Source organism: Sorex araneus, chromosome 4 (assembly GCF_027595985.1).
Source record: "Sorex araneus isolate mSorAra2 chromosome 4, mSorAra2.pri, whole genome shotgun sequence".
Taxonomy (NCBI): Eukaryota; Metazoa; Chordata; class Mammalia; order Eulipotyphla; family Soricidae; genus Sorex; species Sorex araneus.
The window spans coordinates 217498922-217525053 of record NC_073305.1 but is presented as its reverse complement, the minus strand read 5'-3'; the positions used below and the strand labels follow the sequence as shown (position 1 = coordinate 217525053).

General features: G+C 63.8%; 1 protein-coding gene across 1 annotated transcript in view; it reads left to right on the top strand.

Annotated features, from left to right (window-relative positions):
* The first annotated feature begins 8534 nt into the window (after positions 1-8534).
* Positions 8535-26132, top strand: part of CIITA (class II major histocompatibility complex transactivator) — a 28317-nt gene continuing 10719 nt past the window's right edge. The window contains 14 exon segments of the mRNA XM_055137049.1: positions 8535-8604; positions 15181-15282; positions 15285-15323; positions 15463-15558; positions 17584-17646; positions 17788-17868; positions 18212-18259; positions 19385-19504; positions 20037-20174; positions 20882-21046; positions 21200-21259; positions 24015-24527; positions 24530-24648; positions 24650-25659. Coding sequence (XP_054993024.1) covers positions 8598-8604; positions 15181-15282; positions 15285-15323; positions 15463-15558; positions 17584-17646; positions 17788-17868; positions 18212-18259; positions 19385-19504; positions 20037-20174; positions 20882-21046; positions 21200-21259; positions 24015-24527; positions 24530-24648; positions 24650-25659 — 2561 coding nt within the window. The 5' untranslated portion in view covers positions 8535-8597.

Below are 26132 nucleotides of genomic sequence, written 5' to 3'. Positions count from 1 at the left end.
GGCCACAGCGACCCCGGAGCAGCAATGGCGCTTTCAGCCTCAAGGGGGCGTTAAAGGGGACGACAGTCTGCATGGGCTCTTCTGCACCCCAAGGGCAGGGGGCTATTTCTAGAGCTTCCTGCCAGACTCCTGTGGGTGGGGTCTGCATTCCGCCCAAGGCTCCGTTCTCAGGGGGTGCGCCGGGGACCCCTCAGGCTCCTCGAGCAGCCCCCTCCCTGCAGACCTGGGCTGGGGCAGGTACATGCCCCCACCCAGCCACCCCCGCGCCCCCCTCCCCGTCTCCCCGACTTCTCCCAGGTGTGCCAGTGCAAGCCAGGGCACGGGCCAGCCAGGGCCAGCGGGAGACCCTCGGGCTTCCTCTCTCCGCTGGCCCACCCGCGGGCAGGCGCCCTCCCCCCTCGCATCATCCGCGCCCCTCCTTTCTCTCCGCGAGTGTGGGTTCCTGTTATTGCGCCCCGTTTCCTCCCTGGGGATGCCGTGTATTTATTTCTGACCCCTGCGATGGTAAAAGGGAACTGGGGGTGAGGTGTGGTCCCTGGGGGGCAGGGCGCTGGGCATCTTTGAGGCCCCGCCCCTCGCTTCTCCTGGGACCTCCGGGTCAGCTGCCCTGGGCTGCGTGAGCCAGGCCCAGAGCAGGGCAGGGGTGTGGAGCTGCGAGGGGAGGGGGGTTGAGGGGGGGCAGGTGTGAGCCCAGAAGCACTCAGGATGGCGGGGGGGCAGGGAAACTTCCTGAGACACCCCCACTCCGCGGGTCTCGGCCTCGCATCAGATCCATGCCTCTCAGAGAAGGGACCCCCCCAAGTTATTTATTTACCACAAATCAATGCGGGCAGTGGCCCGAAGCCCTGCCCCTCTCCTGGAGCTCCTGGGCAGGTCCCGTGGCCCTCGGGGGTCTCAGCGTTGCCTCCACCCTGCCCAGAGACCCCCGAGCCAACCTCCGCATGCCCTGGCTCAGCCCAGAGGTCAGCCCAGAGGTCAATGTCTCCCTGACACGCCCCCAGGGGTCCCGTGAGAATAACCAGCCCGGGGGCACACACTGACAGGCCCCGCTGGCCTCCTCCCCTGCACACAGGTCACAGCCGTGTGTGGGGCCGGCTGTCCCCCACCAGGGAAGGGATCTGTGGGTGGCCAAGGAGGCGTCCCCGCAACCCCCCTGGTGATGGCAAAGAGGGAGTGTGAGGCCTGGGCACCAGGGTGGAGGGGGGGAGGAGGGAGGGAGGAGGGAGGGAGGGAGAGGAAGGGAGGGAGAGAAGGAAGGCGGGAGGGAGGGAGAAAGGGAGGGAGGGAGAGAGTAGGAAGGAGGGAGGGAGGGAGGGAGGGAGATATGGAGAGAGGGAGGGAGGGAGGGAGGCAGAGGGGGGAGGGAGAGAGGGAGGGAGATATGGAGAGAGGGAGGGAGGGAGGTAGAGGGGGGAGGGAGAGAGAAGGAAGGAGGGAGGGAGGGAGGGAGAAAGGAAGGAGAGAAGGAGAGAGGGAGAGAGGGAGGGAGGGAGAGAGTAGGAAGGAGGGAGGGAGGGAGGGAGGGAGAAAGAGAGGGAGGGAGGGAGAGAGGGAGGGAGGGAGAGAGGGAGGGAGGCAGAGGGAGGGAGGGACAAAGGGAGGGAGATATGGAGAGAGGGAGGGAGGGAGGGAGGGAGGGAGGACGATGGGCAGGAGGGTAGAGGGAGGGTGGGATGAGGAGGGAGGAGGAGAGGTGGAGGAGGAGGGAGGGGAGAGTGGAAGGGGGTGGGCCATGGTTGGTCCACGTGCTCCGTTATTCTCTCCTCGAGCGGAGGCGGCGGAGACCCAGAGAGGGTCAGTGATGTGCTTCCGGGTCACGGCCCGTGAGCAGCCGAGCCCCTGAGTCCAGGCCTGGCCGCAGTTTCTGCCCAGCCCCGAGGGACTCTGCCGGGCTCTGCGCGCTGCAGGGTGGCCGGTGGCTCCACACTGCCATAGCAGGATGACTCACCTCCAGGTGCTCCGAGATTCTGCAGAATCACCGCCCCTGAGGCAGCTCGGGGAGTTTCACGGCACCCGCAGCCCTGGCCAGCTGGCCCGGAGCTGGGCAGCCTCGAGGGGCCCCGGAGCACGTGCCCAGCAGCCTGGGCTCTGGGCAGCCCCAAACTGCCGCTGACAGATGGCGGGGCCGGGCCGACGGGCCTCCCTGACCCTCAGTCTCCTCTTCTCGAACACGGGCTGTGTGTGTGTGTGTGCAGGGGGAGGCGGGCTGGCCTCCAGGGAACATGGGCAGGGAAGGACAGGGCAGGGACCGGGTGCTGAGTCAGTACCTGGCCAGGTGCTCCCCGCCAGCTGGGTGCTCTGGGCCCGAGAGCAGAGTCCTGGCCCCCGTCGCCAAAGGCGGCCCCCTGACTCCAAGGGGGCTGCGAGCACGGCCTGCGACCCTTGGGGGCCTCAGTTTCCCCTTCGAGAGCACCGAGGCATCTAGAGAGTCTTCTGAGGTCCCGGCAGGGGTGGGTGAGGTGAGCAGAGCCGGGGGCAGCCCCCGCGGCCTCGGGTTTGTGCTGGGAACGAGGTACATCTGCTAGCTGCAGCCCTCCTCCGTGCCCCGCTAGGAGGTGTGCGGGTTGGACCACACGTGTGGGTGCTCAGGGGCTACTCTTGGCTCAGTGCTCAGGAGAGACCCTCGGAGCATGGCGGGTGTCAGGGGTGGAACCGGGCGAGCCCCTTGCGAGGTGGCATCTGCCCAGTCCTGCGCCCGCCTGTTTGGGCACGTGGGTCTCTGCCGGGAGGACTCTGAGGACCCCAAGGGACCCTGGGCGCAAAGGCTGATGTCAGCGGCTCAGGCCGGCCGCGTGGGAGGCTCAGGCTGCAGACCTCCCGCCCCGCCCCGCCCCGCCCCCTCCTTCCCGGGCTCGGCCCCCCTCAGGGCTCAGCCCAGGGCGGGCAAACACTCACCTTCACACCCAGCCGCGGGCACGCACCTGCACCCGGAACTTGGCACTTCCTCGTGGGTTTTCCCAGCCTGCTGCCACTTGGCCGGACTCCAGTCCCAGTGCCCAGCCCGGCCCGGCCCGCCGGGGCAGTTTCTGTTCACTGCTGTTATTATTTTTTCCTTGAGCAACTCTCGGGCGTCCTTCTGCCCTTCTCCCCCACCCGCCCCGTCCACCTACCCCCTGCCCTCTCTCTCCTCCCCTCCCCTCATCTCTCTTATTTTTATTGTCTATTTTATTATTGACAGTGCTCAGGGATCACTCCCGGCAGTGTTTGGGGGACCAAGCGCCTTAAGCCTCCACCCATTTCCCCCAGCCCCAAAACCCAGACCATCTCCCCCCCCAACCCATCCCTACTTCTTGATCACCTACTTTGGGTCTATTAGCAGGTGATTCGAACACGAAACACCCTAAGAAAAAGCAACTTACAACTTACACGTCCTTCCAGGAGAAACTTGCTTTGGCCACACTCTTGTTCCAATTATTCATTCAAACATGCTTGGAGTCGTGTGTGTGTGTGTGTGTGTGTGTGTGTGTGTGTGTGTGTGTTTGGAGCCAGACCCAGCGGTGCTCAGGGCTTACTCCTAGCTCTGCACTCAGGCGGGCTCTTCTGGCAGTGCTCGGGAGACCGTATGTGGTGCTGGGGATGGAACCCAGGTTGGCCGTGTGCAAAGCAGGCGCCCTCCCTGCCGTCCCGGGGCTCTGGCCCTGGTGTGTCTTTTATTTTATTCTAGGGGACCCTCGGGGGTGCTCAGGGGCTCCTCCTGGCTCTGCGCTCAGGAATCACTCCTGGCGGTGCTCGGGGGACCCTATGGGATGCCGGGAACTGAACCCGGGTCGGCCACCCACCAGGCAAGCGCCCTCCCCGCGGTACTGTCGCTCCAGCCCCCGGCGTGTCGTTTGTAAGCCAGAGAGTAGAGCACCAACACTACACGGGCATGAATGAAATAGGAAGTTCGGGGGGGCTAGAGCGATAGCACAGTGGGGAGGGCGTTTGCCTTGCACGCGGCCGACCCGGGGTTCAAATCCCAGCATCCCATATGGTCCCCTGAGCACGGCCAGGGGTAATTCCTGAGTGCAGAGCCAGGAGTAACCCCTGTGCATCGCCGCCAGGTGTGACCCAAAAAAGCAAAAAAAAAAAAGAAAGAAATAGGAAGTTCAGTGCGTGTTACCAAATACGGAGCCACACGTTTTTCTGAAAGTGAGTAGGACATGAGGTGGCAGTTTGCCGGCTGGCGGCAGGCGGTGGAGGCGAAAGCGCAGTGGGGAGGGAGGTGGGTGGGCTGGGGTGGGGGGGCAGGCGCAGATCCCCAGCGGGGAAGGTCAGGGGAGCCAGAGGTGGGGCCGGAAGTGTCATGTGCCTTTTGAGCCCTCTCCGGGCTGGGGCGTTAGGTGGGTCCCTGGTGCTCTCCCGGGAAATTTGGGGAAACGGGGGGTGGGGGGACAGCTGTTGGCGGCCGCTGGCCCCAGCCCCGTGCCGTGGCCACCCCCCACCACACACCCCCGCCACTGTCGCTGTGCAGGATGTCTGCCCCCACCCTGCCCCCGTGAAGTTGTCCTGCAGACAACCCAGAGCTTCTGTGGCCAACCCATCCGCTCACAACAAGGAACTGAGATCGACACCGGAGGGAGGGCGAAAGGGAGCGCGAGCAAATAAAACTCCTCCAGGCGACAGCGACAGCGGCCGAGCGAGCGGCTCGGGGCCACCCCGTGGGGAGGGCTTGTCGCTGTCGCGGCTGCTCCTGGCTCGGGGGCCGGGTCCTGGCGGGCAGCCTGCCTTCCATGCGTGCGTGCCAGGCTCTGTGATGCCGGCGCCTGCTCCCCAGCCTGGCGCTCCTGAGCCTCCTCGGACGGGCTGAGGACACCCGGAGCGGCCACGGACCTGGGGACGCCCCTTCCCCTGCCATGCGCTGCCTGGTCCCACGTGCCGCGGGCACCTGCCGGCCAGAGCCCCAAGGTAAAAGGGAAGGGCTGGAGCCACAGCACAGCGGGGAGGGCGCCTGCCTTGCACGCCGCTCACTCAGGTGTTCGACCCCCGAACCCCCGTAGGGTCCCCCGGGGACCGCCAGGAGTGTGATTCCTGAGCACAGAGCCAGGAGTCAGCCTTGAGCATCGAGCACAGAGCCAGGAGTCAGCCCTGAGCATCGCCGCCGGGTGTGACCCAAAACAAAGCAAAAGAAAGGGCAGGGCGGCGGGCTGAGCGTGTGGGTGCGGTTGGTCCTGTGCCGCTCGGAGAGGTGGGGGGCAGAGCAGAGGGGGCCCCTGTCCCGCAGGAAGGAGGGAGCTGACTGGCCAGCTGCGGCCGGGCGGGGCAGTGGACCTGGAAAGCCACAGGTCTCACCAGCGCTGGAAGGTTCTAGAAGCGGAGTGTGGTGGTCGTGGTGGGGGGAGCGACTGCTCTCCCAGTGCTCACTGCCTGGCCAGCTGGACCACGAGGGTCTCTCACTAGAGGGCAGGGCCCCCTCCCCCGGGCAGCAGGGCACCGCAGGGGGGCCGGTCCCCTGAGCACACACCGCCCCCTCCCCAGCTTCCAAATAGGGTTTATTTACATTTTTTTTGTTTTGGTTTGGGGACCACATCCAGGGGTGCTCAGGGATCACTCCTGGTGAGGGTCAGGGGTGCTGGGGGCCAAACGGGGGTCAGCTGCATCCCAGGCAGGCAACTTAATACCTGTGCACACCCCCCCATAGTTTTGTGAAGAAGCGGGGGGGGGGGGCGAGTGTGGGGGAGGGGGTGCAGCACAGAAGCAGATCGGGACCCCGCCGGGCGGAACCCTCGGCTGCTGGGTCCTGAATGAGATTTGAGACCAAACTTGGGGACCAGGGGGGGCACAGGGAGGGCTCAAAGCCATCAGATCCAGGGCGGCTCAGGCTGAGCCATGTTGCCATGGTTACGGAGAGGGGAGGGTGAAGCTGCTCCTCTGCACCCCCAGATCCGGGTCAAATTTCTAGCCCTGTGGGGGGCGGCAGGGGGGCTCCTGAGGGTGAGGGAGGGGTCCAAAACGTGAGACCCCAACCCTTAACTCTGCTTTGGGCCACAGCCGGCAGTGCTCAGGGCTGGCTCCTGGGTCTGCGCTGGGGGAGCGAGGGGGGGCCTGTGGGCTGCCGGAGTTGAACTGGTATCAGTCACATGCCAGCGAGCCCCACCCCCTATACCTTCGACTCCCCAGGGGGAGCTCACGGAGCTGGGGGTTCCCCCCCTCATGCCCCCACCCACCCAGGTGGATGAAGGGCAGCCGGTGGCCCCGGGGCTCTGGGGAAGGGCCCCAGGAATGCCTGTTCCCCAGGGAGCCAGTGGCTCCTCCTGGCATCGCCCGGGGGCTTTGTCACCTTCCCGGTCTGGCGGGAGCCACCAGGAGGACGTCCGGCCCGCGCGGGAACTCGGGGTGCTTCTAAGAAAGCACGAGGTGGGCGGGGGCACTGCTCACCCCCTCCCCGACTTGCGCCCAGAGAAAGTGAAAGAGATAAAGTGCCACGGGCGGCGAGGCGAGGTGGGGGTTCCCGAGGGCCCGCGGCCGAGCACCCAGGGCGCGGGGAGCCGGCGGGAGAAGGAGAGGACCGTGCACCCCGGGAGCAGCGGTAAGGGACGGGGCTTCTCCCGGCACCCCCGGGGCAGAGCTGGCCCGGACGCCACAGGGGGCACCTAAGGGCGGGGGTGGGGGCTGAGCGAGCCCCCTCGTGGCCTGAGCAGCTGAACAGGGACTATTTGGGGGGTGTCGGAGTCATGGGCAGGGGCAGCCTGCAAGGACGCGGGGTGCCGGGGTGGGGGGCAGTGCGTGCTCACCTCTCACCTGGGACCCCAGTCTCCCTAACATCTCATCCCAGCTTGCCGCGGCTCTGGGGCTGGGGGGGGGGCGTCGTGGGGGGAGGGTCCTCTGCACAGGAAGTGCTTTGTGGAGCTGACCTGTTAGCGAACGTATTGGAGAAATTCTGGCTTCTCCTTGGCCGCGGCGGGGGTGTGGGGGCTCCCTGGTAGCAGCCCCCCTGCCTCTGGGGTCGGAGGGGCGCCAGCTGCATCCTGCAGGGAGAGGCACTAAGTGTCCCGAGACTCGTGCGCGCGGGAACCCCAGAGCGCGGGGGTTGCAGGGGCCGCGGCCGGCTCTGTCTGCAGCGATGCTCACTTTGGGGGCGATGCTCACTTTGGGGGCGTCCTCCGGCGCCCCGCAGCCAGGAAGAAGCCGTCAGAAGGGGGCGCGCTCCTCGCTCCAGTGGTGCCAATCACAGCCCTCCCTGGCAGGCGCTGGGACTCCCGCAGCGGGAGGAAGGGGGTCCTCGAGAAGGACCGGCCAGGCGGGAAGCCCCTCTGCAGGTCGGCGGGCCACGCCCCCTGCTTTGACTGAGCCTGGGCGGGGCGCCGGCGGCCTTCCAGGGAGGGGTCCAGAGGTCACCGCCGCCCGGCCGCGCGCAGCGGCACCTGTGTCGGCTCAGTGTTGCCAAACCTCCGAGGACTTCCCCGAGGCGGCGGTTTTTCCCTCCCCCTGTGTGCTGCAGCCGCTGGGCCTGGCCGGCCCCCGGCAGGCATGGGCCAGGGGGTTGCTGAGCTGGAGGACCCTGGCGGCCGGGCACGTGGGCACCGTGGGCGCCCAGCTCAGAGCCCTGCGTGTGCTCCCAGCCGCTGAGCCGCCCCAGCGCCCAGTGGAGTCAGATTAATTTCTTTTTTCCAGACAGAGTTAAAAAACGGGTTTTTCTTTTCCTGCTGCTGCGGATCGGATCAAGCCCTGCGCCTCACACATGCGAGGCAGCTACCTAGCCATGGAGTCGCGCCCCGGCTCCCGGCTCGGCTAGTCAAAGGTCACACAACAGAGGTGACAGCAGTCAGGATTAAAGCCAGGTCCCTTAAGAGCCCAGTCTACACTGAGGGTTAGTGCATGAGTGCGTGCATGTGTGTGCATATGTGTGCATGCATGTGTGTGCACAAGAGTACATGCATGCATGTGTGTGCACAAGAATATGTGCATGCCTGTGTGTGCACGAATGTGTGCATAGGTGTGCGTGCATGAGTGTGTGCATGTGTGTGCATGTATGTGTGTGCGTGTCTGGGAGTAATGCACTCATGTGTGTGCATGAGTGTACGCATATATGTGTGTGCATGTGTACGTGGATGTGTGCGTGTGACCCTCTCCAGCACAGGGAAGGTCTTGGCTAGTCAGTAGACTTACTGATTTTTTTGTTTTGGGGCCACACCCAGCGATGCTCAGGGCTGACTCCTGGCTCTGTGCTCAGGAATCTCTCCTGCCAGTGCTCAGGGGACCATACAGGGTATCAGGGATTGAACCCGGGTTGGTCACACGCGAAGCAAGTGCCCTCGCCACTGTCCGGGCCTGCTCCTGAGGGTCACCGGGTCAGCAGGCCCGGGTCTTGCACGAGTCCTTTGCAAACTGTGGATCAGGAAAACTCCCCGTCCCGTCCCGGTGAGCTGGGCAGGGAGTCGTCAGAGAGGGCGGGGAAAGCGGCTGGCTTGGCCTTCAGCCTTTCTGTCTCCCTGGACAAGCGGCGCCTCTCAAGAGCGGCTCTTTGGGTGACTCACGGAGCACTTTGCCAAAACCCACCCAGGCTCTGCCTCAGGCCAGCAGGAGCCGGGTGGGGGAGAGAAACGGCTTCAGCCTGCAGCTGAAACCGTTCCCGCCGGTCCCTGAGAAAGTTTGGCAGCCACTCCTCGATCCGGCAGATGGGCGGTAAGCGACCGTCCCTTTGGAGGACACGCCGGGCGTTTCTGCGGGCCCAGCCTGGCGGTTCTCAGGGCCTGGCTGCCGGGGCAGGGGGGCGGGGGGCGGGGGGCAGGTGGAGCACAGACCTTCCTTCGTCCTGTCACCCGTGGACGGATACTCGGGCCACGGCGCCTGTGCGCTGTCCTAAGCACTGCCGCATCCGTCCCTACTTTTACTTTCACGTTCTCTTGTTTTCCCTTCGCCCTTTGGGCCGGCCGCAGAGGACCCTCCGGTGCAGGGGACCGAGCCCAGCCCCCGCCAAGCCCCCCTCTGAAGGCAAAGCCTGTGTTCGACCCTCAGAGCCATCTCTCTGGCCCGAGGACGTTTTCTTACGGAAGAAATAGGGCGCTGGAGTGGTGGGACGCGGGGAAGGCGCTTGCCTCGCACACGGCAGACCTGGGCTCCAAACCCCGACAGCCCGGGTGGTCCCCCAAGCACTGCCAGGAGTAATTCCTGAGCACAGAACCAGGAGTGACCCCGAGCATCATCAGTGTGGCCCCGAAACAAAGAAAAGAAGGGAAAAAAAGAAATATATGATGGCGCTAAAGAGACAGTGCAGGGTTAGGCCCTTGCCTCGCCTGTGGCTGACCCCCGTCAGACTCCCGGCACCGCTAAGACACGTTTGTTTTAGTTTGCGGTTCACACCCTCAAGGATCAGGGGTTCGTCCTGGCTTTGCGCTTAGGAATAACTCCTGGCGGTGATAGGGGGACCCTATGGGATTCCAGGGATCGAATCCTGGATGGGAACTTACAAGGCAAACCCCTCCCCTCTGTGCTATGGCCCCACCCCCTCTAGGGGCCAGTCCTGAGCACAGAGCCCAGAGTGGAGCCTGTCGCGCTGGAGGGGCCCCGGGCCCCACCCCAGTATGCAGGGGCCGGGGAGAGAGTACCGGGAGCAAGCGCGTGCGGGCACTCGGCCCAGCCCCTCTCCCTGCGAGCACACCCCGAGCACTCTGGGTGCAGCCCCCAAGGCCTTGAGCACTGCGGGTTGCCCTGTGAGCCTCGGCACGGCAGGACACTGCACCCGCACTTAACTGAGCGTCACCAGGAGTGGCCCCGCACCCCCCCCCCCCCGTCCCCAATGCGGAGATTCCTCACCCCCACCCACCAAAAAAAGGAAGTATAAGTCGATTTTTCAGAAGTCCATTTAAGGAAAATGCTTCGGTGAATCCTGGGCCAGTGAGTGGGTAGAGACGACCAAAGGAGGCAGAGGAGAGCCTGGGGTGGGGTGGGGGACCCACCGCGGGGGAGACCTGGGCCCTATCTAGTCCCCGGTGGGCTGGGGGCTGGCGCTGCGAGGCCAGGCGGCGGCAGCAGGGGGCAGCAGAGAGCCTGGGAAGGGAAACCGGCAGCGCTTACTGCAGAGGGGAGGGCGGCAGGAATGAGGGTCTGGGGGCTCTATTGGGGGGGACACGTATCCCCCCACCCCACCCTCGTGCTCTCAGCGCTGCTTCTTAGCCTCTTTCCCAGCAGGGCTCCCTTGGAATGTTCCAGGTGGCCATGTGACCCGTAGTTAAAAAAGGCTGGTCTAAGGGCCACTTCCCTGGGGGGGGCGGGGGGGCACACGGGGGGCGCACAGAGGGGGCGCACAGGACTCCCAGCTCTGCCAGAGATTGCTCCCTGCGGTGCTCAGGGCCCATCTGGTGCCGGGGCTCGACCTGAGTCATCTCCCCAGCAAGCCCACTCCCCTCTTTGCTTTATTCTGTTGGGGGGTGGGGGGGTGAGGCTCCGGACTCACTCACCCGCCGAGGCTCCAGACTCACTCCCAGCTCTGCTCTCCGGGTCACTCCGGGTGGTGATCAGGGGACCATAGAGAGTGGGCGGGGGGGGTCACGCGGAGCCAGCCATGTGCAAGCGTGTGTGTCCCAGGCTCTCTTTTGCATGAGCTTCTTAAACCGGAGGTCCTGGAGCGTGGCAGAGAGGGGCTTGGGGAAAATGTGGCCACAGCGAAATGTGTCTGAACAGGCGGGGACCAAAACTGAATACAAAAGCCACCGCGCCACGAATCTGGGCGTGTTGGCAATGCTCGTCCGGGGAACATTTGAGTATTTCAGAGTATGTGTGTGTGTGTGTGTGTGTGTGTGTGTGTGTGTGTGTGTGTGTGTGTGTGTGTGGTGTGTTGGGTAGCAAATTCCAGTGCGGGGGGCAGGGTTGTGTGTGGGACGAGTTGCAGCCCCGAGCGTTACAGGGGCGACGGTCTGCTCGGAGCTGGACCCGGGAGGGCCCTGGGCGTCAGTGTGGTCTCCATTCTCAGGCCTGGACAAGGTTGGGTGTCAGCCGGGGTGCCGGGAACTGCTCATCCAGACATCCAGATTCCCGAAATGCTGGGGGGGTGGGGGTGGATATTGGGGTGTGGGGGGGCTGCTGCCCAAGCCACAACATCCTCATTCCCCTCCATCCTCAGCAAAAAAAAAAAAAAAAAAGAAGAGATTCAAATTCCCTTCCTGGAAAAGCCGAGAGACTCTGTTCCAGGCGGCTGGACGTGGCTGTCCACGTTGGAGCTTGCAGGGACACTCCGGGCGGGCGGAAGCAGGGGCTCTGAGGGTGAGCCGTGTCTAGACCCGCCCCGAGGCCCCCACCCCCTCCCCGGGGCAGCCTGTGCGTTATTCCTCCCCGCCCCCTCGTGTTCTCGGGGCTTGGACGCACACGCCAAGGTCCTGGGGCTGAAGACCAAGATGCTGGGAGACGCCGTGCAGACGGGTCACGGTCTGAGGCTCACGCCTGGCCTCGGTGTGTGTGTGGGGGGGGTCTTCAGAGGGTTCTGGGAGGGTTTCCTGCTTGGGGAGAAGTAGAACGAGGGGCTCTCAGGAGCAGAGACTCGCCTGCAGGTGTGTGTGCGGGGTTGGGGGGGGCAGAGACGCGGCCGGGCCCTGAGCTGCCGCGCTGGCCGGGGATGGCGGGGGACCGGGACCCCCGCACGGCCCCCGCACACCCAGAGCCCGGCTGCAGCACTGGGGTTGTCAGGGTGGGCGCGGGCCCCACCCCACCGCCCTCTGGAGCTGTGTCCCGGGTGCTGGTGGGGGTCACGCGTGTGAAGTGCTGCTCCCTTGGGGGGAGGGGGCAGGGTGTGGCCCCCGGAGCAGCACTCGGGACCCCTGAGTGAGAGCCGCGCCTTAGACCCGCCGAGAACCAGAGAGGGAAGGGGCTTCCCGGCTCACACAGCCCGGCCCGGCCACCCACAGCAGGGCTCAGGGCTCCTGCCCGCACGGCGGGGCCTTCACGCCCTCGCCACAGTGCTCAAGAAGCCCTCCGTGGGGCGGGGGGAGGCCCCTTGTTTTCATGTCCCTCGTGCCTGCTCGGAGGGGCAGGAGTGGGGGAGGTGGGGGATACTTTGGGGACCCAGGTAGTACCCCCCCAGACACTCTCCCTCTCCTCTCTCCCTCTCTCCCTTTCCTTCTCTCTCCCCTTTCTCTCTCTCCCTTTCCCTCTCTCTCTCCCTCTTTCTCTCTCCTCTCTCCCTTTCGCTCTTTCTCTCCCTTTCCTCTCTCCCTCTCCCTCTCTCTCCCTTTCTCTCTCTCTCCCTCTCCCTCTCCCCCCTCTCTCCCTTTCTCTCTCCCTCTCCCCCCCCTCTCTCCCCCTCTCTGTCTCTCTCCCCCCCCTCTCTCCCACTCCCAACAGTGCTTCTGGCTCTGCAGTCCCGGGGGACCCACGGATGCCGTGGCAAAGGGACGGTGGGGCACACAGGGCAGCCCCCTTTCACTGTGGGGCAGGAGAGAGTAGAAGCGTCTTTCCCCGCACCCCTGCCCCATCACTCACCCCCCTGCACCATCGCCTCTGATCAGGCAGAGGAGACATGTAGAGGGTCCTTGAGCTTATTCCTGAGGGCCGTGGACAGTGGGCGGGGGGCGGGCCGTGGGGAGCAGCCGGTGGGGCGGGGCTGAAACACTCCCAGGGGGCTCGGGACGCTGGGGCCCATGGCCTGACCTGCCTCGTCTCTGAGCCCAGAGCCCCACCAACGCCTTGTTGGTCAGATGGGGCAGCTGAGGTCAGAGTCGGTGCCGAGGCCAGAAAAATTCCCACACGGGGCCGGAGAGATAGTACAGCGGGGGAAGGCGTTTGCCTTGCACAGGGCTGACCTGGGTTGGATCCCCGGCATCCCATAAGGCTCCCCCAAGCTTGTCAGGAGTGATCCCTGAGTGCAGAGCAGGAGTAACCTGCCGGTGTGGCCCAAAACCAAAAATAAACCAAAAAACTCCTATAGACCTCCAGATCTAAAGCCTGATGCCCCATGTCAAAAGCACACGCACACACACACATACACACACATGCACTCATATATACATACACACATGCACATAAGTACACATATGCACACATACACATACACACATGCACACTTACACACACTGCATATCTGTTCATACAGATGCACACACAAACACTGCACACATACACATTTGCACATGTACAGAAATGGATATGCACACCATGTGCATGCATGTGCACACAGCATGGAGTCTCACACACACACACACACACACACACACACACACACACCCTCTCTGCCTTGATGTGTCCCCTTGACATGTCCACCTTCCAGCCCTCCCCCCTCGCTGGGTCCCTCTGTCTCCGCTGCCTCTGTGACAAGCCCAGCAGGAAGTGAGAGTGTCGAGTTCCCCTGACGCTCGGCGTCCTCTCGTCATCTGTCTGTCTGTCCGGGACGCCCACGCCGGCCGGAGCTCTGCTGTGGGCGCAAGGCCTGGCCCTCTCCTGCCCGCTGGGCCCCGTGTCCCCTCTGAGCTCAGCTCTGCTCGCCCCCAGCCCTCCCTGCCCTCAGCTGGTGGCAGCAGACGCGGGACCCTGGAGGTGGCCCCGTGGAGTCTGGGGGGACCTGGTGGGAAAGTGCGGCCTCCGCAGGGCAGCGGCCAGTCCACAGGGCCCTGCTCCTCTCGCTGGAAGCTGCAGGCGCTAGTCGGGCGCCCTGGGCTGTGTCCGTCTGTCTGTCCGCAGGAGCCCTGTCTCCGTTCCTTCCCGTTCCAGCCCGTCCAAGGTGCAGGGGCTCTCGGCTCCGGGAGCCTGCCCTGTCGCCAACAGCCCCGTGGCCCCCCTTGCCCCACCCACCCCCTTAGCAAGCCTGCCCTCACGCTTCCAGGGAACTGGGTCTGCAGTGGTCCGGACACCGCCACTTCCTGTTCTGCGAATGTTAGCAACCACTTCCTGTTTGGTGTTGATTTGGGGGGGGCCCACCGGGGTTAGCTCCCGGCAGTGCTGGGGACACCAGGTAGTGCAAGGGATTCGCCCCCGACCCTCGACTCTGCTCAGGGTCCACCCCTCCCCCCAGGGTCTGCCCCGCAGCCTCCACCCGCATCCCCCCTGGGCACCTGGGGGGGGGGGCTGGCCGCAGCCCCAGGGCACTTCGTGGTGCTCCCGAGGACTGAGCCACTGGCCTGGTGGGAGGGTCACGGTGCCCGGCGCTCTGTGCATGGCCCCTCCCCCCGGGACTCCTCCCCCCCCGCCCCCATCTTCATTCTCACCTGGGGGACCAGTGCCAAGTGCGGTTGGCGCTTTCCCTTGGGGCAACGGGGTTATGATGCCACTCCCGGCAGATACCACGATAGGCAAGGTGTGGTGAGGTCAGTGCCCACCGCCAGACCCGCAGATGACACCGCCCCAGGCAGCCGAGAGGCTCAGGTGGGCTCACCCAGGCGAGGTCGGGACTTGGCCCTACAGCTGCAGCTCCGCCCGGCGAGCCGTGAGGGTGGGTGTTTGTCCTTGTCCTGCGACGTTCTTCGACAGCGGGGAGGCCCTGCCCGCGGCTGAGCCAGGTTGGACCCTTGGCATCCCCGTAGGGTCCCCCCACCCCGAGCACCACAGGAGGGATCCCTGAGCACAGAGCCAGGAGTCAGCCCTGAGCACCGCGGGGTGTGGTCCAAAAACCACAAAAAAGAAAGAGAGAAAGACAAAAAAAAAAAAAAAGAAAAGAAATCTCAGCTGTGGTCAATCAGAGCAGCGCCAGCCGGAGAAGTCAGTTGCCAGCCGGCAGCATCTGGGCCCCGACTTCAGTGGTGGCACTCTGGGTGCCCCTCGCCCCTGCTGTGCAGATGTTCCTTGGAGGAGGAGGAGGAGGAGGAGGAGGAGGAGGAGGAGGAGGAGGAGGAGAGGAAGAGGAGGAGGAGGAGGAGGAGGAGGAGGAAGAGGAGGAGGATGAGGAGGAGGAGGAGGAGGAGGGGAGGAGGAGGAGGAGGGGGGGAGGGGAGGAGGAGGAGGAGAGGAGGAGGAGGGGAGGAGGAGGAGGAGGAGGAGGAGGAGGAGGAGGAGGAGGAGGAGGGGAGGAGGAGGAGGAGGAGGAGGAGGAGGAGGAGGGGAGGAGGAGGAGGAGGAGGAGGGGGAGGAGGAGGGGAGGAGGAGGAGGAGGAGGAGGAGGAGGAGGAGAAGGAGGAGGCATCCTTTCCCTCTCCCCGCTGCCCCGAGCACAGGCGAGGGCAGAGACGGGCTCCGGCGCTGCCCCAGGGCCCTGCCCTCCCAGCTAGGAGCTGGGGGAGGGGGTGCTCGTCGCCTGCGTCTTCCCGGCCCCGGAGATGACAGGAAACCGTTTCCTCCCAGGCTCTGGGCAGTGCAACCGCCATGGAGCTGGGGGCCCTGGAAGCGGCTACCTGGAGCTCCTCAACAGCAACGCCGACCCCCTGCAGCTGTACCACCTCTGTGACTACTGGACCTGGCGGGAGAGGAGACCGACGTCTGCTCAGGTGGGCTTGCTCCCCTCCCCTGCCCCCCTCTCGCGGTGGGGCCAGGAAGCAGGGCGATCCCCGCCCAGCACCATGGACAGCTCCGAGGTCCCAGCCTGTCCTTCCGCGGGCAGTTTCTCACTGTCCCCTCCTCCCCCAGAGCCCGACAAGGACACCATCAACTGTGAACAGCTCCACAGGCTCTTCTGTGACATAGAGGATGACGAAGAGACCAGGAAGCTCTATAACAGTATCGGTGAGGAGATGTTCGGGTCGGGAAGGGGTGGGCAAGGCTTTATTCTGTTTTCTCTCTTTCGCTGACGGCATCCCCTCTCAGCAGACCCCCCTCGCTCAGGAATCAGGGCAGTGGGCCAGAACAATGGTCCAGTGGGGAGGGCGTTGGCAAGGCACACGGCTGACCCGCGCTCAATCCCCGGCATCCCATAGGGTCCCCCGAGCACTGCCAGGAGTAATTCCTGAGTGCAGAGCCAGGAGGAAGCCCTGTGCATCGCTGGTGTGACCCAAAAAGAAAAAAGAAAGAGAGAAATCAGGGCAAGGTGATGCAGAGCAAGTGCCCAAGGCTTGGAGGTGCCAGGGGAGAATCCACCCATCCAGTGACATGGGCACGAGGGGAGGCTGGCAGCTCCTTTGACAGGAAGTGGTGGTTTAGAGGGTGAAGGTGGCACCAAGGCCACGTCAGACGGCAGTGGCAGGTCCGAAATGCCAGCGAGATCCTTCTCGTTTCAGTCTTATTTTCAGCCACAAAAAGGAAGTCTAGGGAAGGCCACGTGCTGCAGTGCTCCGAGGGGTCCTGCCAACAGTGCTCAGGCCTCACGGGGGATGGGCACACACTCCAGCCCCTTGAGCGCTCTCTTTCTCTGGCCCCAAAAGGAAAGCACTGGAACGGGAGGTTTGCTAAGGCTGGGTAACAGCTTTAAAGATTGCCCTGGGAGGGCCGAGGGCGGGAGCCATAGCACCGCAGGAGGGCATTTGTCTTGCATGCGGTTGACACGGGTTCGGGTTCAATTCCTGGCACCCCATCTGGCCCCCTGAGCCCTCCAGGAGTGGCCCCTGAGCTCAGAGTCAGGAGGAAGCCCTGAGTATCACCAGAATTCCTGGCACCCCAAAACCAAATAAAATAAATAAAATAGTTATGGGGGGGCTGATGAGCTAGTACAGGGGTTAAGGCACTTTCTGGTTGCCTGTGGTCAATCCCAACACAATCTCTGACACCCACATGGTCCCCTGAACACTGCCAGGCATGATCCCTGAGCACAGAATCACAAGTAAGTCCTGAGCACTGCTGGGGAGTCTCATAGAGGGGAGGAACTGGTCCAACATCACACAGTCAGTTCGGGTGAAGGTGTGGGGGTTGGTCCAGCCTGACCCTGGGTGTAGCGCCACCCCTTGATGCACATGTTTCTATGTGTGTCTGTGTGCATGCACATGTGTGTGCGAATGTGCATGGATGTGCATGTGTGTTTGCATGTGTGTATGAGTATGTGTGTGCATTCCTATCTGTGTGTGTGCATGTGGTGTGTGAATGTACATGTGTGTGCATTCCTATCTGTGTGCTGTGTGTATGCATGTGTGAGTGTGCAGGAGTGTGCATGTGTGTACATGTGCGCATGTGTGTGCATGAGTGTGCATAAGTGCACGTGTATGCATGCATGTGTGCATTTCTATCTGTGTGCATTTGTTTGTGCATATGTGTGCATGTGTGTGCATGCTTGTGTGCATTTCTATCTGTGTGCATTTGTTTGTGCATGTATGTGCATGTGTATGCATGCATGTGTGCACTCCTATGAGTGTGCATAGAGTGTCCATGTATGTATGTGTGCATGTGTATGCATATGCGTGTGTGCACATGTGTGTGCATTCCTATCTGTGTGTGCATGAGCATACATGTGTGTGCATGTATGCATGCATATGCACGTGTGTGCATGTGTGTGCATGAGTGTGTGCATGTGTGCATACGTACATGTGCACATGTGTGTGCACGAGTGTGCATGCATTCCTATCTGTGTGCATGTGTGTGCATGCATGTGTGTGTATTTCTATCTGTGTGCGTGCGTGTGAGTGTGCATGTGTGTGCATGTGTGAGCCCGCACACCCTCTCACAAAAAGAAGCATCCCTGAGGTTGGCATCCCCTCCTTGTCCGAGCCTTCCTTGTTCCACAGACATCCACTGGGCACTACTGTGTGCCAGGCCACCTGGGGCCCGTCCAGGCCGAGGCCACACACGGGGTCCCTGCTCACAGCTTCCCTTTGTTGTGCACAGCGGACCTGGATTCCTACGTCTTCCAGGACTCCCAGCCGGACAGCTGGAGCAGAGACGCTTTCAGTGAGTTGGGAGCTCCACCACCCTGTTTCCTCCTCTGCCCCTGGGGGGCCCACCCTGACCCTCCCCCATGGGCACAGGCCAAGGGGGCTCTCCAGGGGCGTCCACTCAGAGTGAGCACCGTTGTCTGGCTTTGCTCCCAAGGCAAACACATGGGCATGGAAGACAGCCTGGGAGAGAGCGGGAAGGCCCCGGAGGAGGCCGGGCAGAGGGGCCCAAAGAGACGTAAGTGACCTCCCCGGCTGACCCCCCACTTCCATGAAGTCTGGTCTGCCCTGTCTGGGGTTTGCCCCGCCCCCTTCCTGGTGACCCGAAGCCCACCCGCATTTCCTGGCTCCTCTCACCCCCACCCCCCACGTGGGCAGCAGCTGAGTAGGGCCGAGCTGGGCTCTGCTGGCAGTGCTCCGTGTGACGGTGGCGCCACCTGTCCAGCCCACCCCCCCACCTCACCCCCTCACTGCACAGACAGCAGACTCCCCGTGGACACCAGACCCGTGCCCGGTCTAGGGCCCCTCCAGGGGGATGGGATCCACTCCCGGGGCCTGCTGACAGGATGTTCTCTCTGCAGCCTGCCCCGAGGAAGCGCTGCCCGAAGACCCCAAGCACCGGAAGCTGGGTGAGGAGGGGGCGGGGCAGGAGGGATGCAGAGGGCAGCTAGGCGGGGTGGGGGCAGGGCTGCACTGCCTGGGCGGGGGAGACTTCAGGGCAGGAAAGAGCCCCCTTCATATGTGCATAAACTGGCCTTTGGAAGAGTGAGTAAGGCACAGACAGTGACATTTGTCCCAGGTCACACAGCAGCACCAAGAGATTTGAAAGCAAGACCAGGAATCCCTTACAGGCTCCTCGGGGAGATTCTACTTCTTTTATCCCCCAACCAAAAAAAAAAAAAAAAATAGCTAGCCCTTCCCACCTTTATTTTGAGGGTTTTTTTGGTTGAATGTGAGGCCCGAATCCCGTTCCTTTCACCTCCACGCGCACTGGCCCTTAGGTGTCCAGGTCCGGAGTCCTAGACCTTCCTGCAGCCTCTCCCCCCAACTCACCCCCCCATCCCATCCCAGGGGTTGTTACTGTAACGGCAGGGAGACCGCCAGCCAGGTGAGAAAAGGCAGTCTGCTGGAGGAAGTCCCTGACTGATGGCAATCCCACGGCCCTCACCTTGAAGACCCCAGGGAGGGAGGGAGGGGGTTCCTGTTTGTCTGATGGGTGGCTCTGCCCATGAAGACCCCAGTGGGAGGAAAAGGGAATCTCTGACTCCCCAAAGCCTGGAGTTAGCAGCGGCTAGACTGAGAGCCTCAGTTCCGGGAAGCCCCCCTCCTGCTTGGGCCTCAGAGCCCAGGGCCAAGCTGCAGAGGGTGGGCGAGGCTGTAGCCAACACGCCCCGCCCCGCCGCCCCATCCTGCCCCCCAGCTCTCCATACAGAAAGCTCAGGGCGGCAGTGCAGGAGAGGGCTGGGGGCCAGGGGTCTGCTGGGGTCAGGTCTGATCAACCCACCTTATCAGGCAGAGGAGAGGCCACGCCCCAGGCCCCGCCTCCCTGAGCCTCCCTCGGGCCCCGCCTCTCCAGGCCCAGCCTCTCCAACTCTCCCCAGACTCCGCCTCCCCTGACCCCGCCTCCCAAACCCTCCCTAGGCCCCGCCTCCCTAGGCCCCGCCTCCCCGAGCCTCCGCCGGCCCCGCCTCCCCGGCCCTCCCCCAGGCAGGCCGGCCTGTCTCATGCAGAGATGTCTCTGACCCCCCTCACAGCTGAGCCACCCGCGGTGCCAGTCCCCGAGCTCCTGCCCCAGCCCCCCCTGGTCCCGCCCGGCCTGCTGAGCGAGGAGCCCACATCTCGCCAGAGCCCGCAGGAGGCCGTCCTGGTGCCAGGTGAGGGGGGTAGGGGGGCGGGGCGGGTGAGGACCCCCAGAGACAGGACCCCGCAGCCCCCGCCACCCCCTGCCACCACCGCTGCCCCCGCTAGAGCCATTCTCAGGGTCCCTTGGCGCCCGGGAGGAGCAAGACCCCGTGGCAGGGCCGGGCCACCTCCTGCAGCGGGCGCCCAGCCCCGCGCCCTCCTACATGGCACTTCCCCTGCCGCCTCTGGGGGGACACCGAGGTCCTCACAGCCGGGGAGAGCAGGAGAGAATCAGGGTGACTGGGAAAGGGGCAGGGACTGAGCCCTGGCCTGGCATTGCGTATTCTCCCAGCCCCCCTGGACACTGGCCTGGGCACGGTCCTAGGTGCGAATCTGGACTCAGTCCTGGTGGCCCCCGAGCTCAAGCAGCACCCGCAAGCCTGTCCCCTGGGCGGAGAGGCACTGGGGTGATGCTGGCAGGGCCGGAGGGAGGGGGCGGCCTCCAGGCCCACCATGGAGGCCAGAGCGTCACACCCTCCTCGCCCGCCCTCCCTCCCTCCGCAGTGCTCCCACTCCCCACTGACCCCCAGACGTGCCTGCACCTCCCAGCCGGACCCCTTCAGCTCATCCCCGCGATGCCCCAGACGCTCTGGCAGATCTCCGCGCCCGGAGCAGGCACCCCCGGCATCCTCATCTACCAGAGTGAGTGCCCGCCCCCGCCCGCCCCGCCGGGCCCTCCTCAGGACCTCCCCGCCCCAGAATCCCCCCAAGCCAAAGTGAGCATCAGAGCCCCCCAAGATGGTCCGGGTGAGTGACCCGCCCCAGGGCTGAGTCTCCCCAGCTCCCCACCCCCAACCCTGGTACTCCAGAGCCGAGTTTCTCTTTCAGAATAAACTGCCTTTAAAAAGGAGGGGACCGGGGCTGGAGCGATAGCACAGTGGGGAGGGCGTTTGCCTTGCACGCGGCTGACCCGGGTTCTAATCCCAGCATCCCATAGGGTCCCCTGAGCACCGCCAGGGGTAATTCCTGAGTGAAGAGCCAGGAGTAACCCCTGTGCATCGCTGGGTGTGACCCAAAAATCAAAAAAAAAAAAAAATAAGAGGGGCCCAGTGGGGCTGGAGCAATAGCACAGCAGCGTTTGCCTTGCACACGGCCCACCCGGGTTCGATTCCCAGCATCCCATAGCATCCCCCGAGTACCGCCAGGAGTAATTCCTGAGTCCAGAGCCAGGAGGAACCCCTGAGTGTCGCCGGGTGTGACCCAAAAAGCCAAAAAAAAAAATTAAAAAAAGAAAGAAAATCCCCTCTCTGGCCCAGGTGTTCCCAAGCCCCCTCTCTGCTCTGACTCCCCGTGGCCCGAGACGGCCCTGGAGGGGGGTCCTCCTCACGGCCCTCTCCCTCGCGGTGTAGGTCAGGTGCCCCCGGCGGGCGGCAGAGCCCCTCCCTGCAGCCCCGGAGTCCAGAGCCTCCCCCAGTCTCCGGGCCGGCCGGGCTCCACCAGCCCCTTCGCTCCATCTGCCTCTGACCTCCCGGGCCTGCCCGAGCCCACCCTGACGTCGCGGGCCCCCACGGCAGGTATGTCACAGGCCGCGCCCTCGGGTGCTGGGGGGTCAGAGAGCCCAGACGGCACGGCCTGGGGCCAGACCTGGAGCCTGACCGGGGAGGCCCCAGCCCGCGGAGGGAGGAGTCGGCAGCCCTGCCTCGCTCCGACAGACGCTGCTTCTCCAGAGGACTCGGCCACCCCCAGCCCCGGCCCGGCAGAGGCCAGCAAGCCCCCAGCATGGCCCGGTGAGTTGGGGCAGGGACCCAGCTGCGTGCCCGGGAGGACTCCATTCACTCATTCATTCATTCATTCATTCATTCACTCAATGCTTACCTATCTTCCCTCCCTCCCTCTCTCCCTCCTCCACTTTCTCTCCTCTCCCTCATCTCCCTCCCTTCTTCCCTCCCTTTCTCTTTCCCTCCCTTCCTCCCTCCCCATTCCTTCCTTCCTTCCTTCCTTCCTTCCTTCCTTCCTTCCTTCCTTCCTTCCTTCCTTCCTCCCTCCCCATTCCTTCCTCCCTCCCCATTCCTTCCTTCCTTCCTTCCTTCCTTCCTTCCTTCCTTCCTTCCTTCCTTCCTTCCTTCCTTCCCTCCCTCCCTCCCTCCCTCCCTCCCTCCCTCCTTCCTTCCTTCCTTCCTTCCTTCCTTCCTTCCTTCCTTCCTCCCTTCCTCCCTTCCTCCCTTCCTCCCTTCTTCCCTTCTTTCTTTCTTTCTTTCTTTCTTTCTTTCTTTCTTTCTTTCTTTCTTTCTTTCTTTCTTTCTTTCTTTCTTTCTTTCTCTCTCTTTCTTTCTTTCTTTTTTCTTTCTCTTTCTTACTTTCTTTATTCTTTTCCTTTTTTGACTTTTGGGCCACACCTGGCAATACTCAGGGGTAACTCCTGGCTCTGCACTCAGGAATAGCTTCTAGCAGTGCTCAGGGGGCCCTATGGGCGATGGAACCCGAGCCTTACCCACTGTGCTATCTCTTTGGCCCCGTTCTTTATTTTCAAGCTGATTAGGGCTGTGATTTACAAAGCGACTGATAGATGAGTCCCAGGCACACATTATTCCAACAGCAACCCCACCACCAGTGTCAGCTTCCCTCCCCCAGTGTTCCCTGATCCCTCCTGCACCCTCCCCCCTTCTTTCCCCTGCCCGTTCCTCCCCCTCCCCCACCACCTTGACAGGCATGTTTTAAAGATTAGGTGTTTGTGGTTTGAGCGTCTTGGTTTCAGTTGAGTCTGTGCTTTGGGTCTAGAAATGCACCATTTCCACATCCCGGGTGTAACGAGCCCTGGACCCCCCACCCCTATTTTCCCTTTCTCTCCTTGCCTCCTCTCTCAATTTCTTTCCTTCTCTCTCCTCCTCCCTATGCTCTGAGGTCAAGGGTGGTCTAGTGACCCTCCTGTGCTCTGTGTCATTTCCTTGTCCGTTTATTTTTTTTCTTTTTGGGTCACACCCAGCAATGCTCAGGGGTTCCTCCTGACTCTGCACTCAGGAATCACTCCTGGTGGTGCTCAGGGGACCCTATGGGATGCTGGGATTTGAACCTGGGTCGGCCACGTGCAAGGCAAACGCCCTCCCCGCCGTGCTATGGCTCCAGCCCCCCTGGTTATTTCTTAACTTCTTTCAACAGCACCCTGCTTCCTTAGCTCTCTCTGCTGTTCATTTACTTACTCGATTCTAACACCCACTCGGCCTCTCTCCCTTGGGAAATGTTTATGAGGGGCTGGAAAGAGTTTGTGGTCTGGGTGTTCGCCTCGAAAGCAGCTGCCCGGCTCAGTCCCGGGCACCGCCAGGGGTCACCCCTGCCCAGAGCACAGAGCACAGAGCCAAGAAGAGCCTCTGAGCATGGCTGGGCACGACCCAGTCCCCCTGCGAAAAAGACAAATGTTTCCACTATGGGCACGTTTCTCCAGAACCCCGGGAGGTGTTTGCTAGAAAGGACCGAGGAGTAGGGGGGGGGAGGGAGGGACTGGCAGGCGGGAGCCAGCATGAGAGAAGGGGAGAGCGCGGAGAAATGAGGCTGCGGAGAAGAGTGACCCAAAGGACGCCCTGCTCCGCCCCAGGGGACTCCTGAGCACTTTCACCATCTCCAGTCACTGGCATTGCAGCCAGCCCTGCTTTGACTCACAGGAGGAAACTGAGGCATGGGGGGTGTACTCAGACCCACCCGTGGCAGGACTAGGACTCGAACCCAGACACACGGGTTCTGCTCCCCTATGATCCTTGGTGGGGTGCAATTGAGCACCCGCGCGCCACTCCCAGGGATATCTGGCCACCTGGACCTTGCATGGACTTGGGGGGGCCCTCCAGGGCGACCCCCTGTGGTGCTGGGGGCGGGGCGTAGGCCCTCAGCAATCAGACTGGGGGCCTTGTGCACGCTCGGCGGGTCTCCCAGCACCCCCGATCTCAACTCACTGCATCCCTGCAGACGGACAGCGGGCTTGGGAGCGAAGGCAGGGGTGGAGGGTGGAGGAAAAGATGAGTGAGCGTGCTGATGGGTGGATGGACGGATGGACAAATGGACCAGCAGATGGAAAGGTGAGTGGACGGATGGGTGGATGGATGAGCCTGTGAATGGGCAGGTGGATGGATGGACAGATGGATGACTGGATGGATAGATGAGCTGGTGGGTGGACAGACGGATGGATGGTTGGGTGGTGGACGGACAGACGGATGGATGCCTGGCTAAGCGAATGAGGCTGCTGGTAAAGACGGCTCCCAGGGTCCGAGCAATAGCACAGTGGGCAGGGCATTTGCCTTGCTCACGGCTGACCCGGGTTCGATTCCCAGCATCCCATAGGGTCCCCCCAGCACCGCCAGGAGTAATTCCTGAGTGCAGAGCCAGGAGTCACCCCTGTGCATCTCCAGGTGTGACCCAAAAAGCAAAAAGCAACAACAGAAAAGGTCTCTGGTGGACGCCATATAAGTAGATGAAAAAGCTGGACAGGCCCCCAGGTGCCCTCCTGGTGGCCGGTCCTGCCGCGCGTAACCTCCCCCACCCCCTTGACCTCTGCAGAGAGTGTGGAGCGGTTCCAGCGCTCACTGCGGGACAAGTACCAGGCCGAGCCCCTGGGCCCGGAGGACTTCCTGGTGGAGGTGGACCTGGTGAGGGCACAGCTGGAGAGGAGCAGCATCAAGAGCCAGGAGCGGGAGCTGGCCGTCCTGGACTGGACAGAGCGGCGGCCGGCCCGCGGGGGGCTGGCGGCTATCCTGCTGGCCCCCGGGGCCCGCCGGCGGCCCCAGGACACGCAGGTCATCGCCGTGCTGGGCAGGGCCGGCCAGGGGAAGAGCCTGTGGGTGCGGAGCGTGGCCCGCGCCTGGGCCGGCGGCCAGCTGCCCCAGTACGACTTCGTCTTCCTCCTCCGTGGCCACTGCGTGGATCGTCTGGGGGACCCCTGCCGCCTGCAGGACCTGCTGTCCCTCGCGGCCGCGGGGCCGCTGGACGCCGAGGTCCTGGCCCACGTCCTGAGGCAGCCGCACCGCGTCCTGCTCATCTTGGACGCGTTCGAAGAGCTGGAAGCCCAGGACGGGACCCCCCCACGGGGCGGGCGGACACGCGTGGGACGGAGCCCTGCTCCCCGCGGGCCCTGCTGGCCGGCCTCTTCCAGCGCAAGCTGCTGCGCGGCTGCACCGTGCTCCTGGCCGCCCGGCCCCCGCGGCCGCCTGGCCCTCAGCCTCGGCAAGGCCGACGCCCTGTTCGAGGTGGCCGGCTTCTCGGCCCGGCAGGCCGAGGCCTATGTGCGGCGCCACTGGGAGCGCCTGGACAGGCCCGAGCTCCAGGACGAGGCCCTGCGGCTCCTTCACGCTCACCCCTTCCTGCTCGGCCACTGCCGCACCCCTGCGGCGTGCCGGGCCGTGTGCCGGCTTGCGGAGACCTGCGTGGGGCGGGCGGGGGAGGCCGGCCCACTGCCGTCCACGCTCACTGGACTCTTCGTGGGGCTGCTGGGCCCGGCGGCCCGCGGCAGCCCGCCAAGGGCCCTGGAGGACCTGGCCAGGCTGGCCTGGGAGCTGGGCCGCCAGCATCACAGCACCCTGCAGGCCGGCCAGGTCCCGTCCGCCGAGCTGAGGGCCTGGGCGGGGGCCGCGGGGCTGCTGCGGCCCGTGCCGGACTCCGGGGAGGCCGAGCTGGCCTTCCCCAGCTTCCTCCTGCAGTGCTTCCTGGCGGCCGTGTGGCTGGCCCGGAGCCCCCAGGTCAAGGACAAGGAGCTGCCGCAGTACCTGGCCCTGACCCCGAGGAAGAAACGGCCCTACGACAACTGGCTGGAGGCCGTGCCCCGATTCCTGGCCGGGCTGGTCTTCCGGCCGCCCGCCCTGGCGGCCCTGGTGGGGCCCGTGGCGGCCGCCGTGAGCAGCCGGAAGCAGAAGATGCTGAGCCGGTACCTGAGGCGGCTGCAGCCGGGCCTGCTGCCTGCCGGGCGGCTCCTGGAGCTGCTGCACTGTGCCCACGAGGCCGAGGACCCCGGCATCTGGCAGCACGCGCTGCACGGGCTCCCCGCCCGCCTCTGCTTCCCGGGCACCCGCCTCGCGCCCCCCGACGTGCACGTGCTGGCCCGCGCCCTGGAGGCCGCCGGCCGCGACTTCGCCCTGGACGTCCGCAGCACGGGCATCGACCCCCCCGGCCTGGCCACCCTCGTGGGACTCAGCTGCGTCTCCTCCGTCAGGTGGGGGCAGGAGCCCGGGCAGAGGGTCTCAGGGCCCTCGGGGGCTGATGAGGCGGGCGAGGCTCAGAGAGGGGGACGGCGGCTGGTCCCGGGGCCCACAGGCGGGGCGGGGCAGCCTCTTCCTGTCCACCCCTGGTCAAGGGCGAGAGACCCGGATTTGAATTTGTTTTCCATCTTCTTCTCATCAAGCCCCAGTTTCCTTCCTTCTTTTCTTCCTTTTTCCTTCCTTTCTTCCTTCCTTCCTTCCTTCCTTCCTTCCTTCCTTCCTTCCTTCCTTCCTTCCTTCCTCCCTTCCTTCCTTCTTTCCTTCCTTCCTTCCTCCTTTCCTTCCTTCCTTCCTTCCTTCCTTCCTTCCTTCCTTCCTTCCTTCCTTCCTTCCTTCCTTCCTTCCTTTCTTCCTTCCTCCCTTCCTTCCTTCCTTCTCTTCTTCCCTTCCTTTCTTTCTCTCTTTCCTTCTTTTTTTTTTTCTTTTG